At 45.6% G+C, this 26,376-nt stretch overlaps 1 protein-coding gene across 1 annotated transcript in view; it reads right to left on the bottom strand.

The window, feature by feature from the left end:
* Positions 1-26,376, bottom strand: part of poln (polymerase (DNA directed) nu) — a gene marked incomplete at both ends in the record, with an annotated part of 436,170 nt that overhangs the window by 236,339 nt on the left and 173,455 nt on the right. Inside the window, one exon of the mRNA XM_084312171.1 lies at positions 21,704-21,761. Within this exon, the coding sequence (XP_084168297.1) occupies positions 21,704-21,761 (58 nt within the window). The remainder of the gene's footprint in view (positions 1-21,703; positions 21,762-26,376) is intronic.

The following is a 26,376-nucleotide window of genomic DNA, read 5'->3' on the forward strand; positions in this document are numbered from 1 at the left end:
CCGAAAAGGGCTATGCAGTCGTCGGTAGGTTATCCAGTGTACATAATCCACACGGTCCTCGTCTAGGGCCCCTCGGGTGAAAGCGCCATGGTAAGCAGCCCAGCCTGGATAAGCACTCTAGCTGATACGAGGAAACGTTGGTGATGCTGGTCACTGTAGAACTTTAGCCGCACGATACACTATACACAAATAGACTATTACTGACTTAATAGAATAGGTCGAACTCGACGGTACAGCGTTAAACTCTGACACTTCAGTTATTAATTCGCACGCGGTCTCAATGCTCTATTTGGGGCCAAACAGGCCATACTTCACCGCACGTCGTATCGTGGGTGAGGCTTCAACTTTAGTTACTAAGACTTCTGACTAAGTGCTTCTGTATTCACCTGCGCCGTATTTATACGCTTAGGTGAATAAACTAGTACCAGCTTTATTCCTGTCTCATATCCTTGCGCAGTACCGTTCATGTCCAGGCATGTCCCCGGCGGTGACTTTGAACCCGACATTGAAGGTATGGCCATGGCGCCTGTGGACCGCTGTCCAATAGGAGAATGAAATATTATGGTCTGTACTAGGCTAAAGGGATATTCCGTGTATATGTACAAGGAATATACAAGGGATATCAAACGATATACAAATATTATGCAATATATATCAATCAATAAATATATATATTCGGTTTAATCTGATCCTTCGTAACACACGCCAAAGGCTAAAGAAACCATGCCTCTTGACCACATTATTGTCACCCCATAGCCAGATTCTGTCAACACACTGCAACACTACAGACGGTTAACCCTTTCACTGCCACATGACAAAGGGTTAACCCTTTCACTACCACACTACAGAAGGTCAACCCTTTCACTACCACGCTACAGACGGTTAACCCTTTCACTGCCACACTACAGACGGTGCTAGTGAAAGGGTTAACCTTCTGTAGTGTGGTAGTGAAAGGGTTAATACCACGGCATATTAGGCCCCTCGTGTGAAAAGATTTTGATCCAGGGGAGCCTATCTTTTGTTGGTAGTTATGACTCAGGAAATAATTGAGAAATTACTTTAGGTGGGGAGACATGAATAAATGACGGCATTTATATACCCTACTGGCTTTCTAGACATAGGACACAAACCACTTTGTGGTGGACAAAGTGATCCCCCTCACCACTTTTAAGGACTCTATCGCAAAGTTGTTTACACACACCTGAAACTGACACCCATCCTTTTACCTGACAGGTCTAACTGTCACCCAGGCGTCCATACCAAAGGTAGCCGCATTTCTGGCAGACGTTTCTGGTCATGTGACATGTGCGCCCAATAGCGTGACAAGCTGTGTCTTTGACCATTTCCACATCAAACAGCCTGCAAACTACCTGCCGTTCTATCGCCATGCTCTAAGACAGTGGTTCTCAAACTGTGGTACGCGTACCACTAGTGGTACTTGGTGGTACTGCTGGTGGTACTTGAAAACATTTCCAAAAAAGCTAAAAAAAAAGTGCAGTCAGGCCACTGAACTTAGAAGCAGGCCAGGCCAGTGTTTCTGGTTGCGGCAGCGCGATAGTTAGATAATCTAAGTGGGGAACAACCAGGAGATCACTGTGACAGAGAGTAATGCAGTCTAAACAGTCATAAATATTTTAATTCAACTTCAGCCCTGATCATAACCATTTATTTTTAGATTTCTTGTAATGTCAGATAAAAAATGAAATACTCCCACTTTTCTGAAAAGAGTTGGTGTTAAATCTGACATTACAAAAAATCCATCAAAATATGTGTTGCTGCTAATCATTGACACATGCCTAGCCTGTAATAATCCCCCCCAGAGAGAGAGAGAGAGAGAGAGAGAGAGAGAGAGAGAGAGAGAGAGAGAGAGAATTAAGTACATTTGCTGAAATACAGTTGTTCTTAATTTTCTCACTTGCTATGTGAGAATGTTAGTTATTATGTTCTCAATGCCCCTTGCATTGTATGAGTTGTGTGGAAGCGTTTGCTAGTTCTAGTGCTATCCCTTTGTACATTGTGGCTGTGTCTGACAAAAGTTAACAATAAATAATGGTATTAGGAATACATTTGCCTCCTGCGTGAACTGTGCATAGCTGAATAGACTGTATTTTAACGCCGGTCATATGGTGGTACTTGGAGAGCCAGCTACGTTCTCAGGTGGTACTTGGTGTAAAAAGTTTGAGAACCACTGCTCTAAGACAAACTCTAACCTTAACCAACTTCGAAAGAGTGCCTAAGCTTAACTGTCGAAAGAACTTGCCGTCACGCTCTAAGACAAACTCTAACCTTAACCAACTTCGAAGAGTGCCTAAGCTTAACCAGTGTAGAAACTGACGTCGGCCAATCAAAGAGCGTCTGCCAGAAATGCGGCTACCTTTGGTAATCACGCGTCACCCAGCCTTTTAACTGACATGTAAATTGTCTGTTCTGCTTCATGTCTTACATACAGATGTAGATATACTGTATGTCGTAGTAATGGTATCAACCAGTATGGGTGCTTGGGTTGCACCAGTTTACTTTCATCTCTAGTTAAAGGGGAGAGAGAAAAAACATGCTGTGTTCTCAGCTTGAATACACAGCTTGCATGCTGTGTAAAGAACAATCAACAGTTTGCAAATGTCCAATGTAACGAATTTCGTTTTCTCATAACAGACTATGATTATAACAGACAGCTGTCAATGTATTGCGACCGGACCGACTGCCCGCAGACCGAACGTTCATTTGGGAGAAATAAATAATAATAACAACAGACAGAGGATAACTTTAACAAATTCCATAGTTTATTAACAGAGGAGCGCACGTGCGCGCGCGCACACACACACACACACACACACACACACACACACACACACACGGTAAATAAATTATTATTCTCTTATAATTATAATAATAAATACAACTATATTTATGTATTGGTGTGCGCCTGTGTTTTTAATGGCTTCATTTGGAAGAAATCATTGGTGATTGCGCATGGATTCTACAGACATCCTCGGAATTAAATAATTATATTATATTTATAACTAAATTATAACGAATTTAGTTTGTTCACAGAAGTACAGGGACAAATAATCCATGGTTTTATTCTCATAATAACACAAACAAATCGATCTGTTTATTAATGTTTCACGAATTGCACACAAAGCAGGCTTTCAGAATTTCAAGACTTTGCGCCTCCTGGTGACATATAACAGAACAGCAATCAACTTCAAAATTAACCCCGTCGGCACCACGGTAGTATGGTAGACAGTCCTGGTGGCTGTAACTGTACCATGTCATTTTAGTTGGTTATTTGTTTGGTGGTGTTTGAATTAATTCCCTTATCTCTGTGATGTATCTGTGGTGATTGAATGATGTCTGTGTCTTATCTGGATTGTTCTTTTCTGTTTTATTTATTTATTGTCCCCTTTTCCCTGTTACCCTTCGAGAGGCCATTTTGTCCTCTTGCCAGGCCATCATTGTAAATAATAATTTGTTCTTAATTGACCTGCCTGGTTAAATAAAGGTTAAAAAAAAAATATAATAATAATAATAATAAACTTTACACTGTAGAGGGTAAGTTGCCTCCTTGTAGCGCGGGCACCAGAACACAAACAAGGGCTGAAAGAATTGATATCAGTCAATTAAGGAGAAGGATGATTAGGTGGCCCAATTGGGAATTTGGTCAGGAACGTCGGGGAGCACCCGACTCTTTGCGACAGGCAACCTGGATTCCTTTAAGGGGTTAATGGGGGTTCACATGCCTTCGAGCAACATTGAACTTATTGTACTTACTTTGTGCCTATTCTTATGTCTGCATGTTTACGTTGCACTACTTTTATTGTCTTTTATACCTATTCTTATGTCTGCAATTTATGCATTGTTTTTTATTCTGTCAACTGTTTGCTGATTTTATGCCTATGTTCATTTTATACTATTTGCTGTGGGGCACTTTGGGCTGCGGTCCATGTGTGAAAGATGCTATATAGATAGTTATTCATATTTATTATTATTATTATTATTATTATTATTATTATTATTATTATTATTATTATTATTATTATTATTATTATTATTATTATTATTATTATTATTATTATTATTATTATTATTATTATTATTATATTGTAAAAAATCTATGCATTGAAATGTTTGTAAAGTCTCAACGACATTGAAAATGAGGGTGACCTGAATTGTCCTTTTGAGAATAAATAAATGTTTGAATGAATGAATAATCTATTTTGCCTTGGATGTTCATATAACCCACTCTATAAATCCTTTATTGGCCAGCTATGGTTTTCAATTAATAATTTATGTGTCGCGACAAATGCAGTTTTGTTTATGTTTTTTCACATTCACTTCACTCATTCACAAGTTAATCGTCTTAACTTGCTAGTCACGGTGTCAGTCATCAACCTTTCTGAGCCAATCTCTCTCTCTCTCTCTCCCCCTCCCCCTCCCCCCTCTCTCTCTCTCTCTCTCTCTCTCTCTCTCTCTCTCTCTCTCTCTCTCTCTGAGCGAGATCTGATAATGTATGGTAATATTCATACTGGTTTAGATAAACAATGAACTATTCCACCGTTCTGCTGCAGCCTGCAGGAATTGAAGGCCTGACCCAAATAGGTTAGAAGCCAAATCCTAGAGGCCGGTTGTGTTCAATGATTGAAGCAAATAAATGCCTGGGCTAATAAATTAAGTTTTACTGGTAGCCAATAGAGATAGAGCCTAGAGCCCTATTTCAAAACTCCCAACTTTCAGTTAAACTGTAACCTAATCAGAACCATAAGAGCTATCACACTACCAATATACACTGGATTCGATTTTATTTCCCTGAATTTTACGTTTCAGTTGGCAATCTTGGCAATTGTGCAACTAGACCTACTGTAGAACTAGTTATTGGAATGGAGAAGTAGGCACAGACACACACACACACACAGACAGACACAGACACACGCACACACACAGACACGCAGCAGCCCTGCCTGCTCTCTCTTTAAATTGGAGTCAGCATTTCTATTGCCTGCTGGGTTTAATGCAAACATCTTCAGTCTTGCAGTTGATAGGCTATCATATTTATGCCTAGTATTTCTGATTTAACAAGCCGAATAAAAACCACGAGAAGATATCACATCAACAATGCATTCGCACTGGATCTTATATTGAGCTTAGGACAGGGAAAGTGGCCACAGCCTCTACCCTGACGAATGACAGTGGGCATTTTCAGCACCATGGACAGCGCCGGATTGTGCTCATATGAGGCCGCCTGTCAACTTGCAATTAAGAGGAGATTGTAGTAATCAGTGGGTCCTGAGTTGCTGTTGTGGTGGACTGTCATGTAGGTGGTGATGAAAATGTCCACTGTGTTTTAGAAATGGCAGATGAAGAGAAAATGATCACTGTCAAAACGTAATCTCCCACAACCTCATCATGAGCCCAGAGCTCTGCCCATATACTATGATGTGACGTGATGTGTAGTGTGATGTGATGTAGTGTGATGTGATGTAGTGTGATGTAGTGTGATGTAATGTAGTGTGATGTGATGTAGTGTGGTGTGATGTGGTGTGATGTAGTGTGATGGGGTGTGATGTGATGTAGTGTGATGTGATGTAGTGTGATGTAGTGTGATGTAGTGTGATGTGATGTGGTGTGATGTGATGTAGTGTGATGTGATGTAGTGTGATGTGATGTAGTGTGATGTAGTGTGATGTGGTGTGATGTGATGTGATGTAGTGTGATGTAGTGTGATGTAGTGTGATGTAGTGTGATGTGATGTAGTGTGATGTGATGTGATGTAGTGTGATGTGGTGTGATGTAGTGTGATGGGATGTAGTGTGATGTGATGTAGTGTAGTGTGATGTGATGTAGTGTGATGTGATGTGATGTAGTGTGATGTGGTGTGATGTGGTGTGATGTAGTGTGATGGGATGTAGTGTAGTGTGATGTGATGTAGTGTGATGTGGTGTGATGTAATGTGATGTGATGTAGTATGATGTGGTGTGATGTGATGTAGTGTGATGGGATGTAGTGTAGTGTGATGTAGTCTGATGTGGTGTGATGTGATGTAGTGTAATGTAGTGTGATGTGGTGTGATGTAGTGTGATGTGATGTAGTGTGATGTGGTGTGATGTGGTGTGATGTGATGTAGTGTGATGGGATGCAGTGTGATGGGATGTAGTGTAGTGTGATGTGATGTAGTGTGATGTGGTGTGATGTGGTGTGATGTAGTGTGATGGGATGTAGTGTAGTGTGATGTGATGTAGTGTGATGTGGTGTGATGTAATGTGATGTGATGTAGTATGATGTGGTGTGATGTGATGTAGTGTGATGGGATGTAGTGTAGTGTGATGTAGTCTGATGTGGTGTGAATGAATGAATGAATGAAAACTTTATTTAACAGATTGCAGAATGGGTACAATACAGTACGGCTCAATACATACAATTGTTAAGGGGATGCAGACCTGAGAAAGACGTTTGTCTTGTTTCCATCAGGGTCCCCCATTTTCAATTCATATAGACATATATGACATACATGACATACAGATAGTCAGTACTGCTACATCTATACATTTATGACATACCAGATTTGCAAATACAGTACTATTTGTGATACAGAAGGAGTCAAGAAAAGGGAGTATATACATTTGACGTAGAAACTGTACATTGGAGGAGGTTGGGTGGGGGGGGGTTGGGTACATTGGGATATTGACAACCATACTGGGTAATTTACATTGGAGGTGGTTGGGGGGGGGGGGGGGGGGCGGGGGGCACACTGTATAAACAAGTAACACTGTACATTGAGGGGGGGGGGGAGGAGACACTGTACAAACAAACACAATTGTACATTGAACTATTGACAAAACCATACTAGGTAAATGACTGTACATTGGAGGGGGTTGGGTTAGGATATTTACAGGGGCCAGTGTTGAATTGCAGTCTCCCGTAGGTGTCCCTTGAGAGAGGTTTTGAAAGTGGGTAGTGATCCACATTCCTTTACAGCTTTGGGTAGGGCGTTCCACATTGATGTGGCATAATTGCGAAACGTGTTTAGTCCCTTATTTGAGCCGAATCTGGGTTTAACATGATTTGTGGAGCTCCCTCTGGTGTTGTGATCGTGGTATTCACTGACCTTTGGGAAGTATTTTGACATGTACATGGGTACCTTGGTCGTGTAGTGTATCTTGTAGACCAGGCCCATTGCAAGTTGTTGTACTCTGTCGTCTACTCTAAGCCATCCTAGGTTGTCAAAGTGGGCAGGGGTGAGGTGGGTTCTAGGAGTAAGGTCAAGCAGTAGTCTGACCAGTTTGTTTTGAGATGTTTGTAATTTTGTTTTTAGCGCCTTTGAGGTGCTTTGGTACCATGAGGTGCAAGCATAGTCGTAGTACCCCTGAATGAGTGCTCCTGCCAGAGTCTTCAGGGTGTTCTTGTTTACCAGAGAGGAGATCCGGTACAAGAATCGAGTTCGTTGGTTGACTTTTTTTATTACATTGGATGCCATTTTGTCACAGGAGAGATTAGCCTCTAGGATGGAACCCAGGTAGGTAATTTCATCTTTCCTTGTGACAATATTGTCACCCACTGTAACTGAGAAGCCGTCGGTCTTGCTGAGTTTGTTATTTGAACCGAAGAGAATGGACTCTGTTTTGCCCATGTGTAATGATAGTTTGTTATCAGCGAGCCATATGCAGATTCTGCCTAGTTCCGAGCTGAGGGTTTTTTCAACCTGTAACTTGTTCTTGTCAGAGACCAGCAGGGCTGAGTCGTCCGCAAACAGGAACAAGTTGCAGTCACAAGCTGACGACATGTCATTTGCATAAATTAGGAACAGTAGCGGTCCTAGTATGCTTCCTTGTGGAACACCACAGCTCACTGTGAGGGGGGGGGATAGGGTACCGTTTACCTCCACCATCTGTTCCCTCCCCTCAAGGTAGGATTGCATCCAGCTCACTGATAGACTATCAAAACCAATTGCTTTTAGCTTGTCAATCAGAATGGAGTGATTGACCGTGTCAAAGGCCTTTTGTAGGTCCAGCATGACCATGCCGCAGTATTTGCCTGCGTCCACCTCTTGTTTGATGTGGTCATTCAAATAGAGAAGGCATGTGTCAGTGGAGTGGGATGTTCTGAAGCCAGATTGGAATTCGTAGATTAGATTTTTTTCCGCTAGGTACTTTTCGACCTGTTCGTAGACTATTTTTTCCATGACTTTCGAGATGGAGGTGAGAATAGAAACAGGGCGGTAGTTGCCTGGGTCTAATTTGCTGCCCTTTTTGTGCAGAGGGGTCACCCTCGCAATTTTGAAGTCCTTGGGGACGTGTCCCTGTTTTATGGAGAGGTTTATTATGTGTGTGATGATTGGTGTGATGGCGGCTGCTGAGTCTCTGAGGAATTTGGAGGGGATGTTGTCATGGCCAGTGGCCTTGTTAGGTTGGAGGGCGCTCAGTTTATTGAGTACCTCATCTGTTGTTACCATTTCCAGCTTGAAGTCGTCCTTGCGGACCCCTAGGTTTTTGTAGTAAGCTACTATGTGTTCTACCCCATAAAGCCCTGAGTGGGAGGGTAGTTTGTTTACCAGTGTTGTGGCTATGTTTGTGAAGAAAATGTTTAAGTAATTGGCTACATCCAGCTTGTCTGTGATGAGCGTGTTGTCCGTTTTTATGTTTATGTTTGAGAATCTGGTTTTAAGTTTTTTACTGCATCCTAGTTGATTATTGAGTAATTTCCAAAGTTCACGTGGTTTGTTTTTGTTTTCCTCAGTTTTGTCATTGATGAAATTCTTTTTTGCAGTTTTGATCATGGAGTTTACGTCGTTTCTTAGTCTGTTTCTTTCTAGTTTGAGTTCAGTCACGTGGGCTTGGAGTTCACTGCTCGTGCTTTTAGTAAGCTTTGACTGACTTTTACGAAACTCAGAGCATTTTTTGTCTCTGGTTTTCATAGCGGCCAGTATTTCGGAGTGCATCCACGGCTCAGCGCGATTTTTTACCCTGGTGGTTCTTAGGGGGGCCATGTCGTTTAGTATTGCTGAGAATTTGGTTTTGAAACCAAGCCATGTTTCGTCAACCAGTGTACCATTGAGTTCATCTGACCAGTCCAGACTCTCCAGTTCAAGGTTGAAGGCCTCGCTAGAGTAGGTTTTGAGGTCTCTAGATGTGACTGTTTTGTGGCAGCCAGCCTTTTGTTTTAGTTTTTTTCGGGTACAGAATATCATATAATGATCACTTAACCCACATGCTATAACCCCTTTATTTTAGATCTTGGACTTGTCGGAGGTCAGAATGAGGTCAATGGTAGTCTGAGTTGATTCACATACACGTGTGGGTTGGGTGATTAGCTGGCTGAGGCCATGCAGATCACAAAACCTACTGAAGGCCTTGAAGACGGGTGCATCTTTTCGTTGCATATCCGTGTTCCAGTCTCCAATAAGAATTTTGTCTACATCCTCAACTCCAGCTAAACACCCATCCAGTGTATCATAAAAGCCACTATGATCTGGCGGCCTGTAGACTGTGCCAACCAGTAGGGATTTCGCCCTTTCGAATAGGATTTCCACCCATACAGTTTCAATTGATTTATGATTCAGGTCATTTCTGTTGATGAAATTGGTGTCCTAGTGTATGTACATACAGACACCACCTCCATGTTTGTTCCTATCATTCCTGATTATTGAGTAGTTCTCAATCTCTATCTCTGGATCTTTTACAGAATCGTCGAGCTTAGTTTCTGAGAAGCACAGTATGTTTGCCTTACCATTTATGAATATTTGTTTGATTTCATCCAATTTGTTTTTTAAGCTGTTAATGTTAATGTGAAAAATGTTCAGTCCATTGGCGTTGGTTATTTCATTGATGTTGGCAGGTTCGAAGTATTGTTCGTTTGTGATCTGTTCCTCTGTGTTGTTGTGGGTGGGAAGGGGGGAGGGGGGGGTCGGGTCCCGCGCCGTGCTGGAACAACAAAGAAGGGGTGTGATGTGATGTAGTGTAATGTGATGTAGTGTGATGTGGTGTGATGTGGTGTGATGTGATGTAGTGTGATGGGATGCAGTGTGATGGGATGTAGTGTAGTGTGATGTGATGTAGTCTGATGTGGTGTGATGTAGCCACGCTGAGAGAGTGAAACCTAGGATCAGAATACACTGTTTGTAACTGAGGGGTACAATTCCCTGACTGTATTGATAAGTATGGTATCATTAAACCACTACCGATTATGTACTTTAACTACTGGCCACACAGTACATGATATAGATATGATGAACACTTTCCCACCATGAAACGAAGTCCACACAAATGTATAAATCGAATATTTTATATAGCAAAGGGTATATACAACGTTCACTTAATGACATTTATGATTTGAATGCACTTGTAAGGCAAATGAGTATTCGTAGGCAAATCAACATTGAATGTCCAATCTCTGGTTACGCAGGGAGCAAGTATGCAACCTGGTTCTTTAGGGAACTATAGCGATGGTACTTAAATGATTATAGCTGGATATACTAAAGGGGGGTCCCGCTGGTTGTAAGTCAGTAGGGGGGGGGGGGTTAGGAGAGCCGCTGGCGATATCCCATCTGGCCAACGATTTCTTGGGAGAATTCAGAGTGCTGAACACGGTGCCCACAGAACCTCGGTCCACAGATGAATACAGCTGGGCCCTCTTGTAGACGGTAGCTGCCGGTCCACAACGAAGAGACGTGAGGCGACCTCACTCGGGGTAGAGCGCCGTCTCACCTGGACTCCTCTCGGGGGGTAGTTCCAACACTCAGCAGTGTTGGCTGTTATCCATGGCATAAATCAAAGCACCCAAAGCAAGTAGATAATCCAAGCCGTGTAGGGCTCGCCGTCGTCCGGGTAAAGTAATCCAATGTGCAGGTCCACTCGTCCTGGCCCAGAACTCCTCGGATGAAAGCACCACACGTGGTCTGCCCAGCCTGGTTAAGACTCTAGATAACGCCAGGAACGATGGGGGTACTGCTCACTTTATAACTCTAACCGAACGATGCACCATACATAATAGACTATTATTAACTTAATAGAAATACGTCCCACTCGACGGTATAGTGCCAAACTATGACAATTCAACTATTAATCCACACGATGTCTCAATGCCATTCTGAGGCCAAGTTGACCATACTGCACCACACGTGTATCGTGGGTGAGGCTTAACGTCTTGCCACTAGGTTGGAGGGTAAAGAACTAATGGACTAAAAGACTAAAAGACTAAAAGAAAGTTCTACTTTACTTGCGCCATATATATATGCGCTGTGAACAAATAGTACCATTCGTATTTCGCCAGACGTATTCCTACGCGGAACCGGGCTAGTAACGACATGTTCGTCGGCACGATTGAACTTGAACCAAGGGGCTTGGCTGCTGGCGCCAGGTTCTTGTCCAATGAGAGAATGAAACTATTATGGGCTGTTAGTAGACTAAAGGGATATTCAGTGTATATGTACAAGGAATATACAAGGGATATCAAACGATATACAAATACTATTAAATATATATCCATAAATAAATATATATATTCGGTTTAATCTGATCCTTCACAACAGCCGCCCCCTAATTAGTCCCACCTAATTAGCTAAGCAGAGACAGATTAACCGCACTGTCTACCACTCAAGGTCCGCTGTAAGGGTCAGTCAACTCACAAAGTCATGGGGTCATGGTCGTCATCGATAGTGTCTGGGAGTCTGGGCAGTTCTATTAGCCTCGCCACGGGTCGTGTGTAAGTTCGCCCTTGGACGAGCACCTCAGCTGCTCGGACCTTGCCATCGGCACCGGTGATCACTTTACTTACGCGGCCAGCCGGCCACATAGCTCTGGGTAGTGACTGGTCGATAATCATGACGACTGTTCCTTCTGTCAAATTGTCTCTCTCTTTTACCCACTTCTGGCGGGTCTGTAGAGACGGTAGGTAGTGGAGTAGAAAGCTGTTCCAAAACTTGTCAGCTAGTACTTGACTGTACCTCCACATTCTTCGGCCGTTCGCTTCTTCAGGCCTGTACATTGTCTGGGGTAGCGCGGGGTCCAGCCGCCCCATCAAGAGTGTGTTGGGGGTGACTGGGTCGACATCTGCTACATCACTGGAGACGTAGCCGAGGGGCTTGGAGTTCAATACTCCCTCGATCTCCGTGAGGACTGTCATTAGGACTTCTTCCGCCACGGTCTGGGCCCCAAGCACGGCGTACAGGGCTGTCTTTATTGAACGTACTTCTCGTTCCCAGGTTCCACCGAAGTGGGGTGCGTTCGGGGGATTAAACTGGAAGTCAATCTGGGATGGAGCGAGGTGGGTCTTAAGTTCTGGGCCCATAGCTTGGAAGCTCTCTCTCAGCTCTCTTTCTCCGCCTTTGAAGTTTGTCCCGTGATCAGACAACAATGTAGACGGTTTTCCTTTCCGTGATGTGAATCTTCGGAAGGCCATAAGGAATGAGTCTGTGCTCATGGTCGGAAGGAGCTCGATATGTATCGCTCTGGTGGTCATGCATTTGAATACAATACCCCACCGCTTCTCGGTTCCTCTTCCTTTCTTTATATACAACGGGCCAAAACAGTCCATGCCTGTGGAGTGGAATGGCTTGTCGCCGAGTCGGAGGCGACAGGGAGGTAGGTCAGCCATCCGGGGTATGCTGGGCTGCGCACGCCACTTTCGGCAGTCTAGACAGGTTCGCTGGAAGCGTCGCACCGCTTCTCTTCCTTGAAGTATCCAATAGCGACGTCTGATCTCCGCGAAGACTCTCTCTGCTCCTGCGTGGTGTACATCCTCGTCGTATTTCTTTATGATCAGCTCTGTGACCTTGTGTCGGCTGTTCAAGACTATCGGGTACTTAACGTCATCCGGTAGATCGGGGGCTCTCCGCAGACGACCACCCACTCTGATGAGATTATGGGCGTCGCTCTCGGGTGCCAGGTGGAGCAGTCTGCTGTCTGATGGGACGGGCTTTCCTCCCTGTAGACAGTCTAGCTCGTCGGGGAACGAGTCTCTCTGGGCTCGTTGTAGTAGAAGAAGTTCTGCTTCTTCGTAGTCAGCTGCTGAAATGTCGGCAGTGGACTGAATCTCTGGGTGGTGCCACAGGAATGTCTTTAGCTGCGCACTCTGTAGGGTAATGCAATCATCTATGTTGGGGTCTGTGGAGGCGACTGTGCTCAGTCCACAGAACATAGGTTTCTTGTTCTCAGCCTCCTCTTTACTCGCTTCCCGTGGGGTGGGTGTAGGCCACTCTTCTTCCGGGAGCTTGAGGAACTCGGGTCCGTCACTGTAGATGTTGTGACGGGTGAGGTCATCTAGGGACATTCCCCGGGTGATGACGTCAGCTGGGTTGTGTTTGGTGTCCACATACCGCCAGCTCGCTGCTTCTGTTAACTCTTGAATCTCGGTGACTCTGACTCCCACGAAGACTTTGTATCTGCATGAATCAGACTTGATCCATGTGAGTACTGTCGTGGAATCTGACCACAAGATTGTTCTGTGCACCGGAATGGTGAGTTCACGTTGGATTAACGTGGCTAGATGCGCTCCTGCTAGGGCTGCGCAGAGCTCTAGACGCGGGATAGATTGTTGCTTTCGTGGGGCTATTCTTGAGCGAGCCAGGATGAAAGCAGTGTGTATCTCTCCTCCCTTCTCTTGGGCACGCAAGTAGGCCACCGATCCATAGGCTACTTCGGAGGCGTCACTGAAGACGTGTAGATCCATCTTGCATGTCTCTGGCCTCACTGTGGGTGGGAAGTAGCTGCGGCGTATATTGACGCCTGGGAGTGAGCGGAGCTCCGTCTCCCACTCTCTCCATGTGGAGGCAAGGTGTGCGGGTATTGGGTCGTCCCAGCCCTGGTCCTTGTCCCATAGTGCTCGTACAATCATCTTTGCCCTGGTGGTGTAAGGTAGAATACATCCCAACGGGTCATATTGTCTGGCGAGTGTTCTGTACACACTCCGTCTGGTGGTCGGTATCGCCGTCGACCTTCCCTGCTCCGTGGTCAGGGGTTTGTGTCTATAGTGGAGCGAGTCTGTTTTGAAGCGCCAGACTAATCCTAGTGTCATTTCTTGGGCTTCTCCTGGGATTGTCGCCATCCAGGTCTCGCTGCTGGCAGCCTTGTCCGCGGGGGAGAGGCTGCGCAATACGTGCGGGTCGCTGCTGGCCCACTGCCTGAGATCAAAGCCGCCTTTGATCAGGGAGGCGCGTAGCTTGAGTAGGAGAACCTCGGCTTCTTCTTGAGTCGAAACGCTTTGTAAACAGTTGTCCACGTAGAAACTGTTCTTCACACTGTGTCGGACCTCTTCATCTGCTGCTGGGTCCTCTGCGACGTGTTTCTGTAGTGCAAATGTAGCACAGCACGGGCTGCATGTGGTTCAGAAGGGGAGGACTTCCCACTGGTAGATGGCTGGGTGCTCATCTCTGATCCTCTCTCTCCATAGGAACCGCAGCAGGGGCTTGTCCTCCTCCACTAGTCTCACCTGCAGAAACATCCCTTTGATATCCCCGCTGATAGCCACCTTGTCCTGGCGGAAGCGTAGTAGCACGCCTAGTAGAGAGGGGCCGAGTGTGGGGCCGGGCAAGAGCTCTTTATTCAGATTTTGGGATCCGATCTGGTAGCTGCAGTTAAACACAATGCGATCCTTGCCATTGTGGTGGACCTTGTGGTGCGGCACGTACCATGATTCGGTCGTCTGATCGGCCTCTTTAATGTCAATCTTTGTCACGTGTCCCGATTAGCTTCTCAATCTCAGCGTGGTACACACTCTCTTGAGCGGGGTCTTTGGCTAGGCGCCGCTCTGTGTTCAATAGATACCGCTCCGTAGCGTCTTTCTTTGCGTGAAAGGTGGGCATTCCCTCTCGCCTCAGGAGTGGAGTTGCGTATCTCATCACTCCGCCGACTGTGACTCTCTTTGTCCCTTGCTCGAGGAGGTTTATGGCGTAAATGTCTTCTTTAGAACGAATGTCTTTCTTTTCGTTCTTAAAGGGCATTGTCTCTAGTGTCCATAGCCTCTCGACATGCTGCAGGAGAGTGGTGTCTTCTTCTGTCACTCTGGAGTGGAGGCAGCTAGTGGCTGCTGTTCGGTTGAGAGATTTAGCGAGGGGGCCTTGTAGGGTCCATCCTAGGCGGGTCTCGACTGCTGCAGGACAGCCTCGGGGTCCTGTATGGACCCGGTCTATCGGGACTATGAGGTCTGCATGGTCGGAGCCTATCAGCAGGGTCGGGGTGGCGCCGTCTATGAGCGGGATAGGTAGTTGACGCAGGTGCACATATTTATCCATCAGCTTGGCGATGGGGTAGGTGTACTGCGATAGTCCTATTTCTTGGCTGGTGAAAGCATTTGTAATCCTATACCGTCGCTCTGGCTGCCCGCTTGCTGCGATAGTGAAGGAGACATTCTCGCCCTTTATCGTCTTTAAATCTCTTCTTATTGTCCGAATCGTCATTTGGTTCTCGCTCCCCCGCAGTCCCAGCTGGGCCGCAGCGGACGCGAGCAGAAGGGTCTTCTCTGACCCGTCATCAAGGACGGCGTAAGTGTCCATGACTTTATCTTGGTAGCTCAATGTTACACGGACTACCTTTAAGAGCACTTGGGCGCCGCTGCTGCTGGCGGGGTCAATGTACATGACACTTGCCTTGGTGCTGCTCGATGGTGCAGGTGCAGGCTTTCTTCTGTTACTGTCGTGTAGTACATCTAGGTGGGCTCCGTCACACCGACTGCACCTCTTCTTTAGGCGGCACTCGGCTGCCATGTGACTGCGCGCACATCGGTAACAGCGCCTGTTGGACTTTATCCATTGACTCACTTCTTCTGCATTCATCTTTGTGAACAGGTCACATTGTGACAGCCAGTGTTCCTTCTCGCAGTACGGGCACACCATCTTCCACTTCTCTTTTCTCGAGGGGGTACTGTGGTTCTTACTGCTCGGTACTGATTCTGATTGGTGCATGACAGTCACCGATCTTCTTCCATCGTTTATTCTCCTGGGTCCCTCTCTGGAGCTTGGTGTGCTCCGCACGAACGTATCCAGTCGTAGGCTGCTGACTTCTCTCGCCAGGAAGTCGGCTAGATCGAGGAGGGATGGTTCGGGACCGTTAGGATCACGGTGGTCTCTCTGCCGCCTGAAGCGCTCTTGTCTGGCGGGTGGCAGCTTCTCTAAAATCCTCTCGACGTTAGAGTTGGCGTATAGCTTGTGCATACCCTTTTCTCGTTGCGCTCCCAGCATCCCTACCAGGGACTGCACTTTTATAGACAGGTCGTCTAATGAGCGATTGTCTGTTGCTGGGGGTAGGCGGTCAATATGCCTTATCTCTTGGATTACGTAATCCCATATACGTCCATATCTCTGGTCCAGCGCTGCTAGAGCCGCGGTGTATGGGGTCGTAGAGGTGGCATAGGCTAGCGCTATATTGTGCGCTCGGGGTACTTTCAGGTGCTTCAGTAATATTGCATACTTGTGGCGTTCATCAGCGACATCCACCATCATTGTCTCTAAGCACATCCGGAGCTCCGTGTACTGTGCTCGATTCTCATAGGTGAAGTCTGGAAACGTCGGTGTGGCAATGTATGACGCCGTGGATGGCTGATACATCGGCGAGCGTTGGGGGAGAGACCTCCTAGGCGAGTCTCCTCTTGCGCCTCTCTGTGGGCTGGTACCGGCCGGGTACCATGGCCTGCTGGTCCAGGTGCTATTCCTCGGGGCTGGTCGTGCGTCGTGCTCACCCGTGAATAGGGTCGGGGGTCTGTAGCGCAGCGCCGCGGGGGTATAGCCTGGGCTGTACTGGACCTCCTGGTCCGGTGGAGTACTGTGCTGTCGTCGGGCTTGGTTCTCCTCCTCTCCCTCTTCTTCTTCTATCAGGTCCTCTAGATCCTGTAGTCATTTATTTAGCTTCTCCGCAGTGTATGCCGCTCCTTCCTTGTAGCTGGGTCTCGCTTGGACCGGTCTGGGAAGGGGGTCTGCGGGGGGTATAGGCTTGGTCTGTTGGTCAAGTTCAGGGTCGCTTGCTCGGTTAGGAGACGCTGCCCTTGACTGTTGTCTCGACGAGTTCCTTGAACCCCTGGCGGAGGGAGAGGGTGTTGCCTTGAGGATCAGCTGCTCCATTAGCTGCGCTTGTAACTTGTCGCGCTCGGCTTGTAGTCTGTCGCGCTCGCCCTGTAGTCTGTCGCGCTCGGTTTCGCGCTGGATGAGAGCGAGGTCGCGCTCTGTTTCTCTTTGGGCACCGGCAGCGGCACGCTGGGTGTCTGCTCGGTCTCTTGCCATATTCTCTTCCGTCTGAAGGCGTCTCATCTCCAGGCGTATGCGCTCTTCTTCGCTCCGTTGCTGTGTCTGGAGTCGATCGCGTTCACCCTGAAGTCGATCGCGTTCACCCTGAAGTCGATCGCGTTCGGTAGAGGCTGTCAGGCTGGCGAGGAACGCCTGTGATAGCATCCTCTCCGCTTCGCTGGGGGAAGACGGTTGTAGAGGTGAGCCGCTCCTGGCTGTACTCGTTGGGGAGTCCTGGAGCTCTATTTCCTCGGCGCTCTCCTCCTCTTCTTCCGTGCAGAGTTCTCTCTCTGTAGGGTTGTCTTCCTCCCGGGGCTGGTCGGGGACTACTTCTTCGGTATTGGTGGGGGGTAAAGGCATGTCAGCTCCCTCCTGGTCCCCACCGTGAGCTTGGTCAGTTACATTAGAACCCACTAGGGCCTCTGTGGTCGGGGTAACCTGGTCGTTAAGGTCAGACATAATTTTACTTTCTACTTTTACCGCGTTTACCGTTTGTAGAAGGCTAGGTAGTTGACTGACAGCGTAATCCTCTAAGTACGGAGGTGGCTGTCGTCTGCGCCGCGGGCGTTCTACGTTAGGAGGACCGTTTCGTGGAGTGTTCATCATAGGCCATTTCAATATTAATAACACTATATTAATATTACACTAGTTACCATCCGGCTCGAAGGACCAATTGTAACTGAGGGGTACAATTCCCTGACTGTATTGATAAGTATGGTATCATTAAACCACTACCGATTATGTACTTTAACTACTGGCCACACAGTACATGATATAGATATGATGAACACTTTCCCACCATGAAACGAAGTCCACACAAATGTATAAATCGAATATTTTATATAGCAAAGGGTATATACAACGTTCACTTAATGACATTTATGATTTGAATGCACTTGTAAGGCAAATGAGTATTCGTAGGCAAATCAACATTGAATGTCCAATCTCTGGTTACGCAGGGAGCAAGTATGCAACCTGGTTCTTTAGGGAACTATAGCGATGGTACTTAAATGATTATAGCTGGATATACTAAAGGGGGGTCCTGCTGGTTGTAAGTCAGTAGGGGGGGGGGGGTTAGGAGAGCCGCTGGCGATATCCCATCTGGCCAACGATTTCTTGGGAGAATTCAGAGTGCTGAACACGGTGCCCACAGAACCTCGGTCCACAGATGAATACAGCTGGGCCCTCTTGTAGACGGTAGCTGCCGGTCCACAACGAAGAGACGTGAGGCGACCTCACTCGGGGTAGAGCGCCGTCTCACCTGGACTCCTCTCGGGGGGTAGTTCCAACACTCAGCAGTGTTGGCTGTTATCCATGGCATAAATCAAAGCACCCAAAGCAAGTAGATAATCCAAGCCGTGTAGGGCTCGCCGTCGTCCGGGTAAAGTAATCCAATGTGCAGGTCCACTCGTCCTGGCCCAGAACTCCTCGGATGAAAGCACCACACGTGGTCTGCCCAGCCTGGTTAAGACTCTAGATAACGCCAGGAACGATGGGGGTACTGCTCACTTTATAACTCTAACCGAACGATGCACCATACATAATAGACTATTATTAACTTAATAGAAATACGTCCCACTCGACGGTATAGTGCCAAACTATGACAATTCAACTATTAATCCACACGATGTCTCAATGCCATTCTGAGGCCAAGTTGACCATACTGCACCACACGTGTATCGTGGGTGAGGCTTAACGTCTTGCCACTAGGTTGGAGGGTAAAGAACTAATGGACTAAAAGACTAAAAGAAAGTTCTACTTTACTTGCGCCATATATATATGCGCTGTGAACAAATAGTACCATTCGTATTTCGCCAGACGTATTCCTACGCGGAACCGGGCTAGTAACGACATGTTCGTCGGCACGATTGAACTTGAACCAAGGGGCTTGGCTGCTGGCGCCAGGTTCTTGTCCAATGAGAGAATGAAACTAGTATGGGCTGTTAGTAGACTAAAGGGATATTCAGTGTATATGTACAAGGAATATACAAGGGATATCAAACGATATACAAATACTATTAAATATATATCCATAAATAAATATATATATTCGGTTTAATCTGATCCTTCACAACACTGTTAAACATTACTTAATTGTGAAATTATTGTTAAATAAGACTATTCGTCATGTTGCTGGGGACCCTGTGGAACCTCAAGGGACCCACTTCACCACTGAGCTGCAAAATGAGAAATGTATTCTCTCAGCAAGGCTCATGAAACTAGAGCCCGACTGATACTGGATTTATGATGCCGATGCCGATATTAGAGTATATATATATAATATCGGCATCAGAATACTTTCTACATTTAAAAATAAAATAAAATAATGATAATAATAATTATACAGTTCAAACAGTTCCTCACCTTCAAAGCCATCCATAGCCTGCCCCCCCCTACCTGACTGACCTCCTTCTCCCTTACCGCCCCACCGGTCCTCTTCCACTACTTCCCTCATCGTCCCGTCATCCAAATAAAGATATTTTGGTTATCGGACTTTCTCACAAGCTGCACCCCGACTCTGGAACACCCTCCCGACTCAAAACCCACCTGTTCTCCCAAGCATTCAACCTTCCCTACCCATAACCACCCTCATTCAACCTACCACCTCCTGTCCCCTTCCCTACCTTCTATTTTAAATGTAGTCCCACACCTTACTTCTTCCACCCTCAGCCATCTGTAAATATATATATATATACATAAATTAAATAAAAGTGACATTAACTGAATTATATTTGAGCTGGAACCAAACTAGCTTTCTATTCTATATTATATTCTAGAAAGCTTAGTCTTCACTAATGATGTATTTATCTTTATATTTAGGCAATAGGTAGATATATAAAAAGAAACATAATGAGTAGAGAGGACATCTGATGTCCTTTAAACCAGTGGTTCTCAACTGGTGGGTCGCGGGGTCATTTTGAGTGGGTCGCGGATGTGTGTGTAAAAAAAAAAATTGTTTGTTTTGCACTACCTATCTTTGTGAAAGTGGCTTCTCACCTCTGGTCCAGCTGAAGACAAAGCAGAGGAACAGATTGGACATTGAGCATGACCTCAGAGTTGCTTTGTCTACCATCACCCCAGACTTTTAGACTCTTGTCAGGAGCAAACAACATCCCCAGTTATCCCATTAGTTCCCTGGGATATTAAGCTAAGAAGTATGCTAAGAAGCATATATTATTTATTATTATTAGAATTTTATTTCATTGTGTTTTTAGCCCTAGTTGCACTTTTGTTGCAACCCCAGTTATCCCATTAGTTCCCCCAAACTTACTGTAGGTCTGTTATGTTAAGCTAAGAAGTCTGCTAAGAAGCATATTATTTATTATTATTTTATTTCATTGGGTTTTTAGCCCTAGTTGCACTTTTGTTGCACTTTTTTGTGTTTATTTCATGTTTTTAACAGTGCATGAAATATTGTGTATTACTGCAAAAATCACAGGACAATAACAGAAATAATAATGACAATAATGACAGTGGATATCTCTAGATAAATCACATCGAGATAGGTGAGAACCCATACCTTCCGGCACATTTTATCCGGTTGAATCCAGCGTGACGCTATCAACTTTTTGGCAGCTGTAAGACCCGCCAAAATGAGTCTCTTTACATGTATTGTACAGAGGACGATAACTGAGAAACATCATTCAACAACAATACAGAAGGTGGTGTCGGTATGGTCAGAGACAAAAATTCTGATAATTGAGTGGTGACATTTTCCCAGAAAGTCTTGACAGGAGGGCATTCCCAATACATATGCATATAATGATATTGGTTTCTAAGTAAAAAACAAAAACAAAAAAAAACAAGGTGCAGCCAAGAGTGCAGTCTAGCCGGCCATGCCCCGTAAAAGAACAACTATCGCTGTTGTATACAGCCAAGAGTCATAACTCTCAATAGAGCCAACACACTGTGTTCTGGGTGGATGGGGTCCATCTCAATCACATTCCGAGAACTCATCCTTGCGCTGTCATCACACTACCAAGGGGTAAACATGTTGGATTCTTACCATGGGCTTATCCAAGTTTATGGATATTTTCACTGCTGAGAAACTCAACCAAGCATAGTCAGATTCTATGTACAAACGCAAATGGAACACACAATAATATATACTCTTTCACAGGATGAAATTGTGATGACAGCTACAGTCATCATATACTGTAGCTGATGACTGGTGAGTCTCTATAGTCAATACAGCTATATTCAACCTAGCTGATGACTGGTGAGTCACTGTATTCAACCTAGCTGATGACTGCATGGCACACCAGGGGCTGAGGAGGCCCTGTTTACAGACCAGGCCTTTGCTGCAACATACTGTACATCACAGGCGTTATTACCCTCATAAACCATCTTTATAAGACACACTCCTCAGTGTCTGTGTGCCCAGGAGAAACTCTCTCACGTTCAATCACTCACATACCTCTGCTGCATACATCGCTGCCTTGAGTGTGTACGGAGGGTGTTGTGTGTGTGTCTCTGTGCGTGTTGAAATAACTGCCTTACCTTGAACATACTGCTTCTTAGTGATCTGGACTGGCTGCCTTGGGAGGGCCTGGAAGTTCTAGAATCAGAGAACAACGTGTCAATGCAAGGAAGGACAATGGACTTACGTATCGCAAACCATCCCTCTTTTCTTGGTCCTCCAGTCACAACTGTTGCTTCCCTGGGACAAACATTGTCCAATAGGTTGTGTGTGTGTGTCACAAAAAGCATGAGAAGAGTAGAAAAAAGTGGATAGAGAATGAGAAATTGAAAATAATAGAGGAAATACAAGATAATGAATGGGAAGTGGGCAAAGACATGTGAAAAATATTGGACTACAGACAAGGTATTATAAGACTGGACTACAGAGACGGTATTATAAGATTGGACTACAGAGAAGGTATTATAAGACTGGACTACAAACAAGGTATTATAAGACTGGACGACAGACAAGTTATTATAAGACTGGACCAGAGACAAGGTATTATATGTATATAAGATGTGGTATAAGATGTGGAATTTGTCATTATTATGTCTATGGCCTTGTCATCTGATTTGAACGGTTTTAACTGAACTAGACTTATCTATCTTATCTTATCTAATGGACCTATCTCAAACCCACTCTCTTCTTGATCCTCCTGTTTGTCCGAGGGAAGCTGTTGTAAGTGGTTTTAAAGGTTATCCTTGCAGTTTGAGAGTGTTTTTAGATTTTGGGTCGTCCCTATGGGAACAGTACGGTTTCCTCAGAATTAAAGGCCCAATCAATTATCCAAATGTGAACTAAATGGGTAGGCCCACCACAGAGAACAAGTAAAAACAACAAGTAACAACACAGACATGTTTTCATTCTCTAGTCGACTTGACGGAGCACTTGACACAAGAGATGACTCACCTCTTCTTAACTCATTCAGCGCCAGTCACGAGTAAAGTCGTACACCTTGCCCAGGCTCAACGTTGTATTTAGTTAAAATACATTGGCATTGAAAGTGGCAAGGTGCCACATAGGGAAGACGACGTTGATGCCTTACTTCTTAAGAGGGAAGCTTTTTGGATCTCTACCTTAGATACTGTGACAAGGGGCCTAAAGAATCTGTTGATAGCAGGCCATTTCTGTAGCCTATTTATGCCAAAGTTTTCTTGGGTTCTCTTCGATATACTTACTCTAGACATTCCTGAATACATTTGATACCATGTAAGATACCTAATATCAAAGGTAGCAGCCTGAGGAAGGCTCTCTGGAGCTGAAACGCGTTGGTCTTATGCAATTATTTTATTTTTGTATTTTATTTCACAATAAATGTATTTAATGTTTGCTATGGAACAGTGTGCCTTGATGTTATCGGAAGGAACTGACACTGTATAGTCAAATCTGTTTGTCAGCAAATCTGTCGCTACACCAGAGAAAAGATTCATTCACAAAACGGACCGCCATTCATCCTTATTGAAGACTCCTGCGAATGATAACATTTATATACTGTAGCATTTTTTTTTTATCCAAAGCGTTGTACACAAGTTTACAACTTGTGCCTCACATTCACACACCGACAGCGGAGGCGTGCAAGGTGCTTACCTGCTCATCGGGAGCAGTTAGGGGTTAAGTGTCTTTGAAGCAGGAATCGAACCGGGAACCTCCTGATTACCAGACGACCACTCTACCTCCTGAGTCACTGTCACCCCTGCAACTGACATATCTGATAGGTTACTTCCCCTAACCATTTTGTCTTCATTACCATAGCCCCTCTACAGATGCATTTTGAGATATATATATATGTATCAATTATATATATATAAAATATATAGCTTGGCCCTATGTGTGTGTGTGTTATGCGTGCATGCATGTGTGTGTGTGTGTGTGTGTTATGCGCGCACCTTCATGCGTGCGTGTGTGTGTCCGTTCTGTTGGAGATTAAATAGTGATATAAGACCTTGTCACATAGTGATGGACAGTGGTGAATTAGCTTTTTACAAACACACACACATACACACACAAACGCCCACGCTCGCAGAAACACAAACGAATACACAAACAAGTGCACGCGCACAAACACACACTGAAGGTCACTTCTACACATCTCTCCCGGCACTTCATTAAAGCTTCAAAAGCAGCGTGCTACTGGGAACAGCCGCAGATATATATACTGCCTCAAGGCTGACCTTTCCCTCTATCTCACATGCACACACACACATGCACGCACACTAGGGCTGCACGATTAATCGATTTTTAATCGAAATCGCGATTTGGAATGATGCAATTATCAAATCACACTTTTTTATTATTATTTTTTAACCAGGAAGTCCCATTGAGATACAAGATCGGTTTGGGAGAGGGAGGTAAGGGGTTTTAGATTGTGTGTTGTGAAGTTTAGACTTCAGAGAGGGAGAGTAAAGTACAGAAAAAAAGGTACCATTGGGTACCGGTATCGATTCCCAGGTAAAAATAAACTTTTTCAGGCTCGGTGTCCCGAAAAGACCCACCGCGTAGGCCAGATGCAAGCCGCATTTTACAAAAAACCTTTGTGGGGCTGCTTATTTTTTTTCCCAAAATCGTGCAGCCCTAACGCACACACACGCACAAAGAGAGAGACTCCCTCATAAATACATAAGCACACACCCTTGTTCTCTTCCTCTCCCTCTCTCTCTCTGTCTCTCTCTCTCACACACACACACAGACTCCCTCAAACATAAGCACACAACCTCATTCTCTAGCACCAGAACTCCTCCCATTCCTAATGGCAACCATCAACGCCTCCCTCAACTCGGGGGTGGTTCCCTCCTCCCTAAAACAAGCCAGAGTCACACCCCTCATAATAAAAGAAACAACCATGAACCCCACCGTCATAGACAACTATCATCCTGTCTCTCTTCTCTCCATCCTCTCTAAATCACTTGAATGTGCTGTATCCAACCAACTTACTGATTATCTCTTACATAATGACTTCCTAGACCCTAATCAGTCAGGCTTCAGGACTGGTCATTCCACAGAGATGGCCCTCATTGCAGTCACAGAGGCTCTTCACTTAGCAAGAGCGAAGGGCCTCTCCTCTGTCCTGATTCTCCTGGACCTGTCAGCAGCCTTCGACACAGTCAACCATCAGATCCTCCTCGTATCCCTGGGAGGAATGGGAGTGGCTGGCTCTGCAGTGCACTGGCATGGCTGACATCCTACCTCGACGACCGCTCCTACCAAGTATCATGGAGAGGGACTCTGTCGGCCCCCCGGCCTCTTCAGATGGGTGTCCCCCAGTGTCCCCCCTCCTCTTCTCCCTACACCAAATCTCTGGGTAACATTATCACGTCTCATGCCATCTCGTATCATTGCTATGCCGATGATACTCAACTCTTCCTGAGTATTCCTATCACCTGGCTCGCTGATAACAAACTATCATTACACCTGGGTAAAACAGAGTCCATTCTCTTCGGATAAAATAACAAACTCAGCAAGACCGACGGCTTCTCAGTTACAGTGGGTGACAATATTGTCACAAGGAAAGATGAAATTACATACCTAGGTTCCATCCTAGAGGCAAATCTTTCCTGTGACAAAATGGCATCCAAGGTAATAAAAAAAAGTCAACCAACAAACTCGATTCTTGTACCGGATCTTCTCTCTGGTAAACAAGAATACCCTGAAGACTCTGGCAGGAGCACTCATTCAAGGGTACTACGACTATGCTTGCACCTCATGGTACCAAAGCACCTCAAAGGCGCTAAAAACAAAATTACAAACATCTCAAAACAAACTGGTCAGACTACTGCTTGACCTTACTCCTAGAACCCACCTCACCCCTGCCAACTCTTTGACAACCTAGGATGGCTTAGAGTAGACGACAGAGTACAGCAACTTGCAATGGGCCTGGTCTACAAGATACACTACACGACCAAGGTACCCATGTACATGTCAAAATACTTCCCAAAGGTCAGTGAATACCACGATCACAACACCAGAGGGAGCTCCACAAATCATGTTAAACCCAGATTCGGCTCAAACAAGGGACTAAACACGTTTCGCAATTATGCCACATCAATGTGGAATGCCCTACAGCCGTAAAGGAATGTGAATCACTACCCACTTTCAAAACCACTCTCAAAGAACACCTACGGGAGACTGCGATTCGAAACTGGCCCCTGTAAATGTCCTAACCCAACCTCCTCCAATGTACAGTAAATGACCAAGCATGGTTTTGTCAATATTCCAATGTACAGTTGTACAGTGTCCCCCACCCACCCCTCCTACCCAACCCCCCCACCCAACCACCTCCAATGTACAGTCCCCCCCCCACCCTCGTCCCCGACCGCCAAGAACCTTGGTGTTGTCCTCGACGACCGGCTGAACTTCTCCGCTCGCATCACCGAAACAACCAGAACCTGCAGGTTCCTCCTGAGCAATGTCAGAAGGATCCGCCCCTTCCTGACAAAAGAAGCCACCCAACTCCTTGTCAAATCAACAGTCATGTCTCGCCTCGACTACTGCAATGCACTGCTCGCTGGTCTGCCGACCACCGCCACCAAACCTCTTCAACTCATTCAGAACGCAGCCGCCCGTCTGATCTCCAACCTACCAAAATCAGCCCATGTTACCCCGCTTCTTAGGGACCTGCACTCCCCATCGTCGCACGAATTTGCTTCATGGTCCTCGACCTGGCATATCGCGCAGTGAGGGGAATGGCTCCCGCCTACCTCCGGTCAATGGTCTC

Source organism: Notolepis coatsorum (assembly GCF_963971535.1).
Source record: "Notolepis coatsorum genome assembly, chromosome: 4".
Classification (NCBI taxonomy): domain Eukaryota; kingdom Metazoa; phylum Chordata; class Actinopteri; order Aulopiformes; family Paralepididae; genus Notolepis; species Notolepis coatsorum.